This window comes from Podarcis tiliguerta (assembly GCF_965153285.1).
Source record: "Podarcis tiliguerta genome assembly, chromosome: 1".
NCBI lineage: Eukaryota > Metazoa > Chordata > Lepidosauria > Squamata > Lacertidae > Podarcis > Podarcis tiliguerta.
Genome location: NC_139534.1, coordinates 28,027,334 through 28,043,876, shown reverse-complemented (window position 1 = coordinate 28,043,876; position 16,543 = coordinate 28,027,334). Strand labels below are relative to the sequence as shown.

Below are 16,543 nucleotides of genomic sequence, written 5' to 3'. Positions count from 1 at the left end.
GCAAGAACACTCTTATCTCAAGAGTCATTGGTGGGGTGTTGGCTTCTGTCCCCCACACCACAGATTTATGGCAATACAGCCTCTTCTCCCAGTTGACTTGCCCAGGGAAAGAAATGGAGATAGAAAAAAGACGGGGAACCCTTTGGTGCTGTTCTTTTTTACAAGGGAAAAAAGTGGAGATTTGCATAGGTAAGGGGGAAGGGAAGGTTATGGCTCACATCTGATCTAATCATTGTTTGAGATCAACAGTGTTACATCTGCACTGCGTGCGAGAGAGTTTGTGCATATTTACGTGGCCCTCAGTAATCTTAAAGTGCTGGTTTTTCATTGTTCTGGAAGTAAATGTATCTTTACTACCACTTTGCAGGCATGTAGTACTTGAGCCATGCATTGCTACCAACATTACATTGCTGTCAATTTACAAACCACCTGACAAGATTGTATCTCTATATTGCAGGGACTGGGCCACAGCTAAGAGTCGATGGGGCACTTTTTGCTGGTCTCCCATGCTCCCATATTCCATTGCATAGAGTAGATTGGAGTGGAATATATCTTCTTTTGCAGCTCAGTTTCTTAACCACTATGCTACCACCAGCCATCTATTAGAACCATAAATACTGAGGGGGGAAGTCACACTGATTCATTATTACCATATATTGTGGGAATGCTTGGTCATCAAAAAATACTGGTTGGAAGCCAACTCCTAGGGGCCAAGATCCCTTCAGCCCCACCAATAAAATATTTGAGTGGGCCAACACTCAAGTTGATGCCCAAGTTGATGGGTATTGCCATTCAAATGATGTGTGTGCCACATCTTGTAATCACTTATGTGGGGGCGGGGCTTACCTAGCACTCCCAATATTTTATTCAAGTTGACACCCCTGGAAGGTGACAACTTTTGCTATCTTACATCATGTAGGTAGGTCCCTTTAAGTCCATTGACTGGTTGGCTGGCATTGCTGAAGGAAACACTCAAGCATAAGCAACAGTGTAAGTAACAGGATTTCATAGTCAATTTAATCATTGTAGCAAGAGTGGAACTAGCACACAACTGGAAAAAATAAAGGACTTCAGACAGGTTAGAATGAATTTGGAAAGTGCTGACGGGTTGAAATGAATTTGGAATGCATTGATTATAATTATGCATGCACATTTGATAAGGTTTAGGGAAGAAAATGAGGAAACTAAGAAGGCTAATATTAGGCTAGAATCCAATGGTATCACATTGGGCTATAAAGTATCACCTAATGCATCAAGGGAAATCTTGACTTTCTGAGTTACTTTTTTTCATTTCATTTTTAATTTGTATGCCAGCTTTATACAGTGGTACCTCATGTTAAGAACTTAATTCGTTCTGGAGCTCTATTCTTAACCTGAAACTGTTCTTAACCTGAGGTACCACTTTAGCTAATGGAGCCTCGTGCTGCCACTGCGTGATTTCTGTTCTCATCCTGAAGCAAAGTTCTTAACCCGAGGTACTGTTTCAGGGTTAGCAGAGTCTGTAACCTGAAGCATCTGTAACCTGAAGCATCTGTAACCCGAGGTACCACTGTACACTGCTATGTACAAGGCATTTTGCAAGCCATGGAAACAACAAAATAAACAACAAAGCCCAGACATCCTATAAACATCCATGACTATCAAAATAAACAACTGAAATAAATTACATATTTAATGATCTACTTGAAATATAATATTCTGTGGAGGGAAAATCAACTCAAAATATCAGCAAATCATTACTGAACAGAAAATCAGTCCCAGCAATTATAACAAATCATTAATAAATTATAATCAATAAAAATAACAGCAAAGTCAAAATAAATTAATTACTACAAAGCATGTTTTTTTTAAAAAAAAATAATAACTGAGCAGACGACACAGCTTACAAATTTACAAAATGCACAAACATATCTGGTTCCCTAGCGCAGGTTCAATACGTAATCCACAAGCACTTGTTAGTGGGGAGACGTCAGTCTCAGTACTGAAGTGGCAGCGCTAAAACACTCAAAATGAAAAGACATCATAAAAGATGGTTCTGGTTTCATGTATGCTAACAAAGTGCAGATGGACATACATTGGCTGTGGGACAGCAGGAGTCCTGGGTCAGGTTTGTTAGCTACAGTAAAGTGGGGAAATGGGGATAGAATCACTTGTTGCCTTTACAAATCCAATGCACTGCGCATTTGTGTGACTCCGGAAATATCAACTGCATACTGAGTCTGCAACCGCTGAACAAAATGCCCTCTGCCAAACAGTTCAATGTAGTAATAGGAGAAATGGAATCAGTTGTTCTACCTAGGAGTTGGCCCCATCGAACTCAATTGGGATTGCTTCGGAGTAGACTTGCATAGGATTGTTTGTCACTTTGGGTTGTCCTGGGCAAGATAAAGTGACTAACAAATTAAATAAATAAATAGGATTGCACAGTAACGGTTTCAAAAACAAAACTCATGGGGTGTTGGGGTAGAACACCAAGTACAAGAATCTCCTACAAAATGTAACGTCTTGTTGTCTTCAAACATTTGAATGCTAGAGCTTTGCAGCTCCTGCTGTTGTGATCTTTTAAAACTCTCCCTGCAATTATCTTGTAGTCTTTGAATAGTTAACCTTCCACCCACTAATGCAGTGACGCTATCATATGGCATTTCTTTGAAAGTATTTCTTTTAGCGTTTTTTGTCAAGTTACTCTATGTATTTATTTTATGTATTTATACCCAGCTTTTTAGAAACTTCCATAAAACAGCGCTATACAGTGGTACCTCAGGTTAAGAACTGAATTCGTTCCGGAGGTCCGTTCTTAACCTGAAACTGTTCTTAACCTGAAGCACCACTTTAGCTAATGGGGCCTCCTGCTGCCGCTGCGCCTCTGCCGCGCTATTTCTGTTCTCATCCTGAAGCAAAGTTCTTAACCCAAGGTACTATTTCTGGGTTAGCGGAGTCTGTAACCTGAAGCGTCTGTAACCAGAAGTGTATGTAACCCGAGGTACCACTGTATATACACACACACACACAATTTATTTAACAAAATGTACATACCATGTAATCGATGATGACAACCTCTATGGAGTTTACATGGAGCAATCTACAATACTCATTTTTTTAAAAAAATAAAATCAATGAATGCAAATATTAAAAAGAAGTTGATCTAAAAATTTGCCAAAAAATAATAATCAGCGGTTTAATACAGCGGTGTATTAAAATAAAACATTGACATTGACATGTTAATGTCACATTTCTGGGTAGGCTTGCTGAAACAAAAACAAAAAAAATATTTAGCGGGCACCGAAATAAATGAATTAATGGTGGGAATCTATAGTAATTCTATAGGAAGTGAAAGAGAGGCAATATGCACCTTTCTTCCCACACTGTTCTGATCACATGCATTGTGCATTTTTATAAATAATAACCAAGAAGGAAGAAGGAAGAAAATAAAGGGCTGGAGCTCTCTTATATAAACTTTACGCATCCGGATAACGCATTTTGTTCTAGGGCCTGAACATAAATACTCTGGAAACCAAAGATCTCTTAATACTAGTGTAGTTATTTTCCCTGCGAGATTAGTTGGATCATCCCATTCAGCGTGGGAGAATCTGAGATGATACTTGACATGCAAGCCGATTTGGGTGGGGGAAGGGGGAGATTGGAACCATTTATAGATTTAAATGTCAAAACTGTAATCTAAAACGGTTGCTACTTGTGGTACCAGCTCCTGGGGGGCATGGAGGGATAAAGCGGGCATGAAGTCTCTCCTGAGCTGACCCCTAATGACAGATGACTGCTGTGTCGCCATCTGCAGTAACTGTGCAGGCCTTGGATCAGCTTTTTGTTCCCCCAACATAGAACGTGCTGCAAGTAATCAAACACATATGGCGCCCAATGCCCACGGCTGCTGCTGCTACCAGGCCAGGGCACTCGAGACAAGCCACATTTTCAGCTGCTATCTGTGAAGACAGTGCCAAGCTTTCAGGCATCCTGTGACAGGCTGCTTCCCGGTTGAAAACTGGGCACGAGCTAAAATTTGGGGTTTCATTTTGGGGTGTAATATTGCTTTCTTTTAGGAGGATTATGTGTCTCATCATAGCTAGGAGTGTTTGCATCTCCCAGCCATCAATGGAATGATGTTTTTAAAATGAACAGTAAATACCACAGGGGTGTGATCGAAAGTTACATGTGCAAGCTGCACTCTGTCAAAGGCACTGCCTGGTTTATTTCATCTTCTCCTGCTGCTGGCTTTCCGGACAACAGCTTCCAGATGTTACCGCTGCAGCATTAAACTAGACGTAACGAAAGGTACCTCGAACAGGCTCAACCAACACATCACCTCTGTGTGACAGACACTGACCCAAGCTGTGCCACTACTAAGCCTCACAATTTGGGAAAGCAGCCTGGAGAGCACTGTTTTCCCCCACATGATTGCCAGGTATGTGGAATCAGCACACCTGTCGTCTCCAAAAGTGCAGCTTGTCTGAAAGCAGCTTTGGCATCAACCAACTTTGCACTGGGATAAAGTTACAGAGTTTAGAACATGGGTAGGGAACTGGATCCAGCCGACAGGACAGATCCTGATCTCCCTCAACTCCATACCCTCCAATATTTCTCCAGTGAAAATAGAGACGTCCTATTCCATAATACAGTCATACCTCGGGTTGAATACGTTTCAGGTTGAGCGCTTTCGGGTTGCGTTCCGCGGTGACCTGGAAGTAACGGGACGTGTTACTTCTGGATTTTGCCACTCGCGTGTGCGCAGATGCTCAAAATGACGCCAAGCGCATGCGCGGAAGCGGCAAATCATGACCCGCGCAGGCACACAGGCGCAGGTTGCGTTCACTTCAGGATGCGAACGGGGCTCCGGAACGAATGCCGTTTGCTTCCTGAGGTACCACTGTAATAATAATAGTAATAATTTTATTATTTGTACCCCGTGCATCTGACTCAGTTGCCCCAGCCACTCTGGGTGGCTTCCAACATATATAAAAGCATTTTAAAAATAATTTTTAAAAAAACACCTTTCCCTAGACAGGGCTGCTCTCAGATGTCTTCTAAAGGCTGTATGGTTACTTATCTCCTTAGCTCAGGGGTCACATAACTCCATACCCTCCAACATTTCTCTCATGAAAATAGGGATGTCCTAAGGAAAAGCAGGACATTCCAGGTTCAAATCAGAAACTGCCACGATGTCTGTAATTCCAGGACTGTTCCTGGAAAATAGGGACACTTGGAGGGTCTGCAACCCGTGTGGGCCAAATTGAGAGGTGTCTGGAGCTACTGACCTGTCAAACACCTGACTTTGACCATGATGTCAAGGGAAGCATTTTCCTTTGCCTGCACAGTTTGAAATCGAGCCGCACAGGGGTTTGCAGGAGCTGCCAGTGAAACTGGTTGGCAGCATCTGCAAGTCCACTTTCGGCTGTGAGCTTTGTCTTCACCTGCCCCACATGCAATGTCATGCGTGATGTCAGGTGTAGGACAGGGGTGTGCAGCTTGGGGAAAATGGCCTTGTGGGCCAAACTGGGACTCCTGCTGGACCGCCCTCCTCATGCTCAACTCTAATCTCATTCTTTATCCTCTTTCCTTTTTCCTATTATTTTCCAAAAGTTCTCGTTTCCAGCGCTCTTCCATCTGAAGAAGTCAGCCTCAATTTGCTTCTTTTTTTCCCCCTTGCCACCCTCCGAGCTTTAATTTGTGCCAGGACTCGCCAGGGCTAGAATCTATTTTCAGTGCCAGGGCTCATCCTTGTAAGGAATTAATGAGGTATTAATTCCCATTAGAACTCTAATTTAAGGGCCATGTACAGGCAAGATTAAAACCACTTCATTTCCCAGAGTTGACTAAGAACAGGTTTATTATACTGATTCAACCATATATTTTCATACATGCAGTGCACATCGCTATTAATTCGTTGAGGATGGGGAACAGGGCAAAAGTTCAAGCTGGATACAAATGAAGTATGGGCTTTAAAGAGGTGTCGAAGGAAAACTCAGCAGCCTGTCCTTCAGGATGTGGAATTTCACTGCAGTGTGGCTGTTTTCGGCCATTTTCTGTGCACAAACTCCATTTCGGGGCACCGACTGTTTTTTAATTATGTGGGAGAAAGTGAGATGCTTTTTTAACAATATACAGTGGTACCTCGGGTTAAGCACTTAATTTGTTCCGGAGGTCCGTACTTAACCTGAAACTGTTCTTAACCTGAAGCACCACTTTAGCTAATGGGGCCTCCTGCTGCTGCCGCGCCGCCGGAGCCCGATTTCTGTTCTCATCCTGAAGCAAAGTTCTTAACCTGAAGTACTATTTCTGGGTTAGCGGAGTCTGTAACCTGAAGCATATGTAACCTGAAGCATTTGTAACCTGAGGTACCACTGTATATAAAAAAATCTAAGTTTAAAACTTTCCTATTCACCAAGGCAAACTGAGGCAGTAGTTCAGGAGGTCTCCTGGCCACCTCACCCAAAATGCCAGACTGAGAAGAAGGATTTCCTTGACACTTACTCAGAGCTCAGGCAAAGGAGGGATGTAGAGGATGAGTTTGGATTTGATATCCCGCCTTTCACTCCCTTTAAGGAGTCTCAAAGCGGCTAACATTCTCCTTTCCCTTCCTCCCCCACAACAAACACTCTGTGAGGTGAGTGAGGCTGACTTCAGAGAAGTGTGACTAGCCCAAGGTCACCCAGCAGCTGCATGTGGAGGAGCGGGGACGCGAACCCAGTTACCCAGATTACGAGTCTACTGCTCTTAACCACTACACCACACTGGCTCTCTATGGAGAGATGGAGCCAACGGTCTGGCAAGCTGGCTGTGGTGGGTGGGAACTAGGCCCGGCGGGGGGTGGGATGTATGACAAGTTGGACCAGTGAGGGATGGGGCTTCTTTTTCCTTATCCTTCTAACTGAGCAAGTGAGGGCCCCTCCTGAGTCTTGGTTCCCATGGCAGTGCTCAACCTGACTCTTCACACCAGTCCTGGTCTTGCTCCACATCTTCCTATGTCCCAGACCATCCAAGTGTCCCTGTTTTCCAGGGACAGTCCCCGATTTACAGAAGCTGCCCCAGTTTCTGATTTGATCCCGGAATGTCCCAGTTTTCCTTAGGATATCCCTATTTTTATTGGAGAAATGTTGGGGCGTACGCAGTTATGCAACCCCGAGCCCAGGAGATAAATAACTATACAACCTTTAGAGGACATCTGAAGGCAGCCCTGCATAGGGAAGATTTTTAATGCTTAATGTTTTATTATGTTTTAATTTACGTTGAAAGCCGGCCAGAGTGGCTGGGGCAACCCAATCAGATGGGTGGGGAATAATCATAATCACAATAATAAAAGAATAGGTAAAGGTAAGGGGACCCCTGACCATTAAGTCCAGTCATAGCCAACTCTGGGGTTGTGGTGCTCATCTCACTTTATTGGCCGAGGGAGCCGGCGTACAGCTTCCGGGTCATGTGGCCAGCATGACTAAGCCGCTTCTGGTGAACCAGAACAACCCATGGAAACACCGTTTACCTTCCCACCAGAGCGGTACCTATTTATCTACTTGCACTTAGACGTGCTTTTGAACTGCTAGGTTGGCAGGAGCAGGGACCAAGCAACGGGAGCTCACCCTGGCGTGGGGATTCGAACCACCGACATTCTGACCTTCTGATCGGCAAGTCCTAGGCTCTGTGGTTTAACCCACAGAGTCCCTTCATAATAGTATAGGACGTCCCTATTTTTCATTGTTGAAATGTTGGAGGGTATGGTGTTTTCATTCCAAAAGGCCTTCCCATACATTCACCAAACTCACCTTCTTTCTTCTTTACAATCCTGTTCCTCTTCCATATCCATTTGTGTGGCTTTAAAAAAAAAAAAAAAATCTCCTTAAATCTCCAGTTTATGCAGCACAATTCAAGTTCACTGAGTAAAATCTTCAGTCTATGACTTTCGTAGTGCTTAGGAATTATGAGCCAATAACTGAACGAGATAGAGAAGAGAGTCCTAAGTAGAAGGAGAAACCTCACAGAAGTAGCTTTCGAACACTGTCACAAACAATGCTGTTGTCGAAAATTAAGCTCTTTCCACTTATAACCCAAGGCCCCTAGACAATCGCAGAGAAAAGCTGCAAAGCTTGGCTTTTAATATCTTTTTCTCCCCCCACCCCACAAATCAATACGCAACTTCCTACACTATGTTATACATTCTAGTACAGTCATTGTTTTCCATGCCCTGTGAAAATTGAAACTGGGTGATTAAAAGCTATGTGGTCTGTAAATTACTAGATTCATCTGGTTGCCAGAAGAAGAAGAAAAACCCTAAAAAAAACAAAAAAAAACAAATATTATTTAAAACTATTAGAAATCATACAGGGGGACTAACAAAGAAAATTATATAGACATGTAGGCCCAGATCTGCCTGCTAGGTTTGTTATTATCATGCCACTATTCAGTAGCCATTAAATGTTCCCTTGTGTATTCTGAAGACACATGAGGCCACCCAAAATTATGCAGGGACTCAGGTATGCAGCTGCAATTATAACATTTTCAGTGCATTTTAAGTGCAATATACAAATGGGGCATTAGATGGCACCTGTGAGCTAATGACAAATTCAATATATTCATTTTCACAGCATATATATATATATATATATATTCCACCCAGGTTTGCGTTTTACTAGCGTTCCCACAGGTGTGTCACCCTGGGGGTTCATGCGGCAGAGGGGGCTGCTTAAAGCTGCTTTGTGGGGGTCTGATATGTATGGAAGAAATCTAGCATGTAAAAGTAATAAAACAGAAAGATCAATTGTCTAAACACTCAAACTGCAGGTTTATTTCCTTCCCTGACCATTTTACTGTGTGAGTGTCATGGATACTGCTGTTGTATATTATGGATCCACATCAAAGTCTAACAGCCAATGGCTGGTACAGTGGCTAAAGCACCCATCTTGGACCCAGGAGACCCGGGTTCAATTCCTCACTCAAGTCATGCTCACAGGCTGACTTGGGGCCAGTTATTCAGCCTAATCTACTGTTTGAGAACAGCACAAGTGTAATATCCCATTGGCCTCGCTAGTGTCACTTTTCTTTGGACCCTGGTCAAAGTATCTGAAGAATTGTCTCCATCCGCATTGAAACACGCTCTGAAGGCTCAGTGGTATCAAATCCAGCCTTCCAGCAATGCATGAAATCTGCCCTAGACAGTGTTCCTTCCTGGAGATTCAAAATATTGAAACAGGATAGGCTCCCGGCTAGACATAAATTGCAAGAGCCTGGACAGGAAATTCCAGCTATAATTGATGTATGATGAATTCCATTAACTTCTTCTGGGAAGTCTCCTTCTGCCACACCCGGTGGCTGACACCTGTCTCAGTATTTACCCTGTTTGTCCACATATAAGACGATGTTTTTTCCTTAGAAATAATAGGCAAAAATTGCAAGTCATCTTATACACGGATAGCAGAGGGCGGACAGGCGATTGGTGGCAGCAGCCAGCAGGAGATTGGCAGCATTGATTGGGCGTGTGATTGTTTGCTGCGGCAAGGCCTGTTGATGATTGGCTGCAGCTGCGGCAATTGGGCGGTTGATTTACGGCAGTGACGAGGTGTGCGTGCAATTGGCTGTGGTTGTGTTTAGTGGGTAGGTGGTCTTTTGGCGGCGAGCTGTACAAATGATTGTTGGCTATGGCTATCTGTGTGTCCCCCAACTTTGGGCAATTCCTCCCCCCAAAAAAATTTTTGTTGCAGTCCAAGGTATAAGGTTGTCTTATACATGGGGGCCTGTTCTACACAGAAAAATATGGTAATTGTGTGCAAAAACATTCATTAGTAGCATTATACAGTGGACTCTTGGGTTGCAAACGTGATCCGTGCAGGATGCAGCATTCGCAACCCACGTCTGCACATGCACGAGTAGCGATTCGGTACCTCTGCACATGCGCAAAGTGCAATTTAGTGCTTCTGCGCATGCACGATCACTGAAACCCAGAAGTAACCCAGTCCGGTACTTCCGGGTTTCGGTGGTCTGCAACCTGAAAAAAACGCAACCTGAAGCGGCTGTAACCCGAGGTATGACTGTATAACAACAGCCGATTTCATACCCCTTCAAGACATAATATTCAGGGGGGCAGGGAACCCAGTTTCCAGGTAAAAAAATCCAACACATGAAGAGCACATTTGACTCTGTCCCATGTTGGCCCTGCCTCTGTCCCCCACCACATCACACCACTAGGCTGCCAGACTCTGCCTCTTGTCCCACCCACTCCTGCACATGAGGGCCCCTATCCTTTTACAACCATTGAATATTGCGGCTTGCGTCTGTTCTTTTCAAATACACAAGCGCCTCGAAAAAAAGGAGGGGGGAAAGCATCCCTTTGGAGCAAGGTCAACCAAGAGTTAATTGTATCCTGCATTCAGCCTGTGTTTCTATTTTGTTTTTCCTTGTGTTTTTTGGAGGCTCAGCTGCTCTGGATTCAAACCCATAACTATATTAAATCGATGTATTATAATTTGCATATCTGGTGCTACCTTTCTGCCTCCGTTCATTATAGATATGGGCTTCAGGCCTGGAAGGGTTTGGGGGCTTTTTGGTAGGGGGGGGTGTTTCATTTTTCTCCTTGAGTACCGCTTAATTTGTGCAATTATTTTTCCACAGTGCACATGCCACATATTGACATGTGCCTTTTAAAGAGAATACAGTTGCTTCTGATTAAGCCACTGTCCCTAAGAATGGAATGGATTCCCACCCCCACCCCCCCGGTCATCTCCACTGTGGAATGCCAATGATACTTTGCATACAAATCTATTTAGCTTCTCCAATAAAGAGACTGACAGATGAACCCAAGTCCCTCTTCAGGAAATTTGCTTTCAGGATGTTACGTAGAAGCTGCAGTTAGTTCCCTCCTACCACAAATTAAATGATGGTGCACTGTTAGCCATCGTGCTTTCCAAAGCAAATCAAGCCCCATGATTCAGAAACATGGGCATGCAAAAGTGATCTCCCTTTGTGCTGTCTGCCTGTCTTTAGTTAGTTAGTTAGTTAGTTAGTCATTCATTCATTCATTCATTCATTCATACCCTGCCCATCTGGCTGGGTTTCCCCAGCCACTCTGGGTGGCTCCCAACAGAATATTAAAAACATGATAAAACCTCAAACATTAAAAACTTCCATAGACAGGGCTGCCTTCAGATGTCTTCTAAAAGTCAGATAGTTGTTTATTTCCTTTACATCTGATGGGAGGGCATTCCACAGGGCAGGTGCCTCTACCGAGAAGGCCCGCTGCCTGGTTCCCTGTAACCTCACTTCTCACAGGGAGGGAACCACCAGAAAGCCCTCGGAGCTGGACCTCAGTGTCTGGGCTGAACAATGGGGGTGGAGACGCTCCTTCTGGTATAGTAAAGGTAAAGGGACCCCTGACCATTAGGTCCAGTCGTGGCCGACTCGCTTTATCGGCCAAGGGAGCCGGGCTACAGCTTTCGGGTCATGTGGCCGGCATGACTAAGCCACTTCTGGCGAACCAGAGCAGCGCATGGAAATGCTTTTTACATTCCCGCTGGAGCGGTACTTATTTATCTACTTGCACTTTGATGTGCTTTGAACTGCTAGGTTGGCAGGAGCAGAGACCGAGCAACGGAAGCTCACCTTGTTGCAGGGATTCGAACCACCGACCTTCTGATTGGCAAGTCCTAGGCTCTGTGGCTTAACCCACAGCACCACCCGCGTCCCCTCCACCCGGACCGTATATACCATATGCAGCCTCATGGCTATGTGGTGCTGCCAACTCTGCTGGTGATGGTCACCTGAATCAGAGGAAAAAGTGAGTCCAACCTGATGCACTGATGGGAAGGGAAATTGAGTCAATCATGTTAGTGCTGTGTGCACAGTTCCAAATCTAGCGTGAGGAGGCACATGCCACCTTTGAGTGCTAGATACAAGCATTCTTCCATTTCAAAGAACTGCCTACGCAGCATCCTGAGTGGACGGCTGCTTTTTTGTTCACAGTGGGTCACAGCACACAGAGATAAATGTTATTTGTCTGGATTTGTCTGGTGGGTTTTCTTTCACACTTGCCAGGGGCTACTATTCAGCATTATTTCTCAATTGCTGGGTTTATATATACTTCGGAGCTCTGCAGGGGACTGACTTTTTTTGCGGGGAAACCAAAGGTATCATTACACACAACATGGTTTTAAGAGGGCAGCATTATGAAAACAATTGAGCCATCTGTCATTTGAGATATCTGCCAGTTATTTATATACAATACTAATCTATAAAATGCAACAAGTCCAATTGTCAGTCGAGATGTCTGCCAATAATATATGACAAGTTTTAATGTTTAGTTATTAGAATGGTTCCCAATGCTAATTAAAGGCAGGTCCTTTCTGCGCAGTCCGATGGCTGATTTGTGTGATTGATTGCCTTCCCTGAAAGAAATGTCTAGTCTGACCTTCTGCAGCTGGGTGCTGCCTAGACGCTGTTGGACTCCAGTTCCAACCAGGAATGTCATGGAATGGTTGGATGCAGAGGAATGATGGGAAGAACATGCAGAAACTGCCTTCTTGACAATTTGACCCACTATTGATCTCATCTGCTCAATCTGCCAGATCCCGTCTCACCAAGGGTTTGAGACCCATTGGCTACCCTCACCTGCCTTAGCGTTTTCACAACAGCTCTCCAGAGTAAGATGCCAATCACATTTTTATAAATAAATGAAGCAGAATCAGCCACTTGCCCCAGGCCGCTCAAATGAAACTTGAAACCATGGTCAACCTTAGACCTTTCTTTTCTTTACCGTGAAAACCTTTTGTAGTAAATCTATTCTGTGAGTATTATAGTGTTACAGATTTGGGAGAGGGGACCCCCGAAACTCTATAAAATAATAAATGCTAGGATTCTGATTATTTGGGATGTGAAGGGAGAAGTACCAGCTGCAGAGGAATCCCTGGTCTGGCTTATGCAAACCAGCCTGGCTGGTTTAGTGAAGAGCAAGTCTATTAACATGACAAAAGGTATTAATGGGCCATCCAAGAATCCTTTGGCCTAGGGCAGGGGTCTGCAACCTGCGGCTCCGGAGCCACATGTGGCTCTTTTACACCTTTGCCACCGCTCCGGGGCAGATACTAGCAAGGGGAGGAGGCGCATTGTGTGCCCCGACACTCCCCACTGTGGCAGGCGCTGTACTGGCTGTGACATCGCATGGGGACGGTGCGTGTGTTAGTCACACACCGTCCCGACGTCACCTTCCCGCCCGCTGTCAGATCGCGGCTCCGGAGATATATTTATTTTAAATGTTGCAATGGTTTTGTGGCTCCCAGTTTTTTCCCCCCTTCGGAAACGGGTCCAAGTGGCTCTTTTTGTCTTAAAGGTTGCAGACCCCTGGCCTAGGGAGTCAGATGTTCCCAGTGTGATGGGTGTGTGTTTGAGGTGACAGGAAAAGGGAGTTTCAAGCAAAGGTTGCTTGGAAGAAGAAGGAAGAAGGTCTGGGATACATATTTGGGGAGGTTGGCTGCAGGATGGCTGGGAGAGAGGCCTTGGACTCCATGGCTGCACTTCCGTGAGGGTACAAGCCCCTCTTGAAAGGACCATGCTGTAAGATCTGGACTCGCTCCCTGCATATTTCTTAAAGCCACAACTGTCTCCGCTGTGTCTTCCATTCTCCAAAGGATACAGATCCTGGGTGAGTGCCGGAAACGCCATGGGCTCTTGCCACTGCTCAGCAGAGAGAGAGGCAGGCACCCGACTTTTGTAAGAATATATTACTGTTTTTTCCATGTTTCCTTTCTCTGCTAAAAAAAAAAAGTAGTAGTCCTGGATCTTCATCTGGCAAGTTTTCTTCCCAATACAGCTTAGCTTCTCGTGTTATATTTGATTTACAGCATGACATTGCAGGAGAAAACTTTGTGTGGCTGGGTAGCAATTTGGAGGAGCATTAATAACTTTTCAAGTACATTTTCCTTGAGCCCTTTCAGAACAAGAGCTATTGAACCCCTGAGAAACACAACTAGGCAGGACTGCTGAGTACAGCTTCGTACTGCCCTAGGAGCGGTTTTCTTTAACAATTGGCTGCATTGTACTTTCTTTTCTTTTCACTTGGCCATTCAGAAGGCAGACCAAATTATTCTGCTCGCTGTGTCCTGAGCCAAAGGTTGTTGCTTTCTGCTACCAAGATACTAAAGGTGTGTGTGCCTTCCATGATGCCAAGAGAGCCAGAAGAACTAATGTAATCACAGTGGCTTGTTACATGATGGAAGGCGTTCATACATCATTGCAAATACTATCATAGCAGATTGGCACTTTATGATGTTCAAATAGAACCATCTGATGCTCCATCCATAGCCTTTGTTCAGGCGTTCACATTATCCATATATTAAGCAAGCTCACAAGAGACAGGAGAGGTATGCGGCCAAGTCCCTCTCCTTCCAGCATGTCCTCTTTGTCCGGTTGTCAGCCCTCCATGGGCTAGAGGGTAGAGGTCTGAAGCAGGGACCTTCTCATACTTAATGGAGGCTTCACACACATTTTAGAACCCCAGAAGATTGGGGTTCCAAAATGCACAGGAGTCCTCCATGAGTACAAGGGGCTTTCCACTTCCAACAGTCATCCTCCACAAATTGATGAAAGATGTGAATCCCAGTATAATTCCGCCTCTCGCCATATTCTTGTCCTTGTGGGCAACAGAGGGGTCATGTGGTGGCCGAGCCTCTTCTAGATCCAGCCCTCAGCCATCAGGGTGTTCCAGTTGCTTTAGAAAGCATGAGAGCTCAAAGTGCCAGATGTATGCACGCTTTGGCCAAGAAGCCTGGTCCTCTAACTCCAAGGCACATAACTGAAGGCATTTATGTACCACACATCTGCCAGGACTAAGTGCATACCCCACAAGTGTTCTGGGAAAAAATAGGAACATTCTGTTTTTTCCCACGAGAGCACAGTGGTCATTTTGGTCATTGATCTCACGTGATTTCATGCTGAGATGTTGCCCAGAAAAAAACCCTGCTTTTTCAGAGTTGTGATCTGACATGGCACCCTAAAACATGTGTTTTGGGGCACCATGAAAGCACAGCCCTGAAAAAAGTGTGTTTTTGGGGCTCTCTGATCTCATACAAGTCACAAACAGGTGTCTCCTGATTTTGGGACTCAACATGTTAGAGGGTATGTCAGTGCTGACACCCAAAAGACTATTTCAAGGTAAGAGAACCTTGGTTTAGCCCATTGTTCCAGTCAGTACTAGGTGGGCATCTGTTTTGGGCTTCAGGGCAAAAGCTGTGTTTTCAATGAGATGTCTCCTAGAAACTCCCTTACTTCTGAGAATGTTGCCTCCTTTGAGTTATCTTTCATTCTATTTCTCCATTTAGTGCCTTTTTACTCTTTCGCAGAGCTTTGCTCTCTTCCACTAAATGACCTCAGTTCAAATATTGAATATGATGGCTACATGATGATGTCACTGTAAGGCAACACTTCTTGCATTGGCCGAGTCACATGGGTCATCTCAGCCAATCAGATCCTCATTACCTTCATCTCTGTCATCATAGTACCACCCACTGTTGAAAGGAACTGTGCTTTTTGGTCACGGACACAGCTCTTGCTGTTCCAGGTCAGCCCTAATGGTCATATGTTCTATTGCTTTAGGGATTCGCACAAAACCAACTATGAGGCCAATCATCACATAGCAAAAAAAATGGGGCTTTTCTTTTCTAGGAAGAAGCAAACCTTAAGCTAAAAAAACAACAACCACAAAGCAACCACACAAACATTGTTTTCTGAGTGGGTGGAAGTAGAGTTGCGAACTAGTTACAAAACTCCAATGTTCCAAGATGTGCAACTGTTTCAAAAGAACTAAATTAGCAGCTTATATAAGAAGATTGCAATTGGCACTTACATGACTCTTCCTGAGTGGCTATGGAATCGCTCCCACTGCTGAAAAATAGAAAATAAAAATAAGCTCCTTTTACTTTTCTTTCTGTGCTGTGAACTCACTCACTCTTGTCCTGCCTCCCTAGATGTTAAACAAAGTAGCAGATGGTGTGTTCCTACAAAGTGCATATGCACTGCACTGCCACAAATGGAAAAACATAAATTTGTTTACAACAAAAAATACAGAATGCCAGAAATTGCATTTGGGGGAACAGAGAGAAAGAAGGAAATGAATGCTGTAGTATCAGGTGGAGAAGGGAGCAGGATTGTGATGCTTGCCTCACCCGCACCATTGCCAGGCACCATTTGGCATGTTCACTGACCTCTCTGCGCATAGGGTTGAAAGGATGCCCAAACTTCAAAATAGGTACACAGAATAAAATCAAGCAGAGCACAGCTATTTTTCTGTTCTTTACTTAATATGCTGTGGAGAATGGCAGGTTGCTCACCACACTTTCTTCCATCAGTTTACCTGGCATATCCTAGTTGTGGCTGTCAAAGCTTAGTCAACATTGCCACCACTTTCTAAGTTATTAAGGTACACATCCAAACCAGCTGGTAACCTTAATAGCCACATGGCAGCTGCATAAGGCTCTCTAGCTCTTGCTTTTGTATTACTTGCCAACTTTCCTCCAGGAACTGGAATAAGGCGATCCTGTTATTTTAGCAGAACAGC

General features: G+C 44.4%; 2 protein-coding genes and 1 long non-coding RNA gene across 4 annotated transcripts in view; 1 reads left to right on the top strand and 2 right to left on the bottom strand.

The window, feature by feature from the left end:
• B3GALT1 (beta-1,3-galactosyltransferase 1) overlaps window positions 1-16,543 on the top strand; it is a 316,302-nt gene that overhangs the window by 277,627 nt on the left and 22,132 nt on the right. The window lies entirely within an intron of this gene.
• On the bottom strand, window positions 2,288-7,808 carry LOC310665460. Its single transcript, XR_014505481.1, has 3 exons — window positions 7,773-7,808; window positions 3,037-3,082; window positions 2,288-2,375 (listed from the first exon to the last, which is right to left on the bottom strand). It is a non-coding gene; the product is annotated as an uncharacterized lncRNA (long non-coding RNA).
• LOC310680057 (uncharacterized protein) overlaps window positions 15,829-16,543 on the bottom strand; it is a gene marked incomplete at its 3' end in the record, with an annotated part of 45,363 nt that continues 44,648 nt past the window's right edge. Inside the window, exon 5 of the mRNA XM_083446228.1 lies at window positions 15,829-15,870. Within this exon, the coding sequence (XP_083302354.1) occupies window positions 15,829-15,870 (42 nt within the window). The remainder of the gene's footprint in view (window positions 15,871-16,543) is intronic.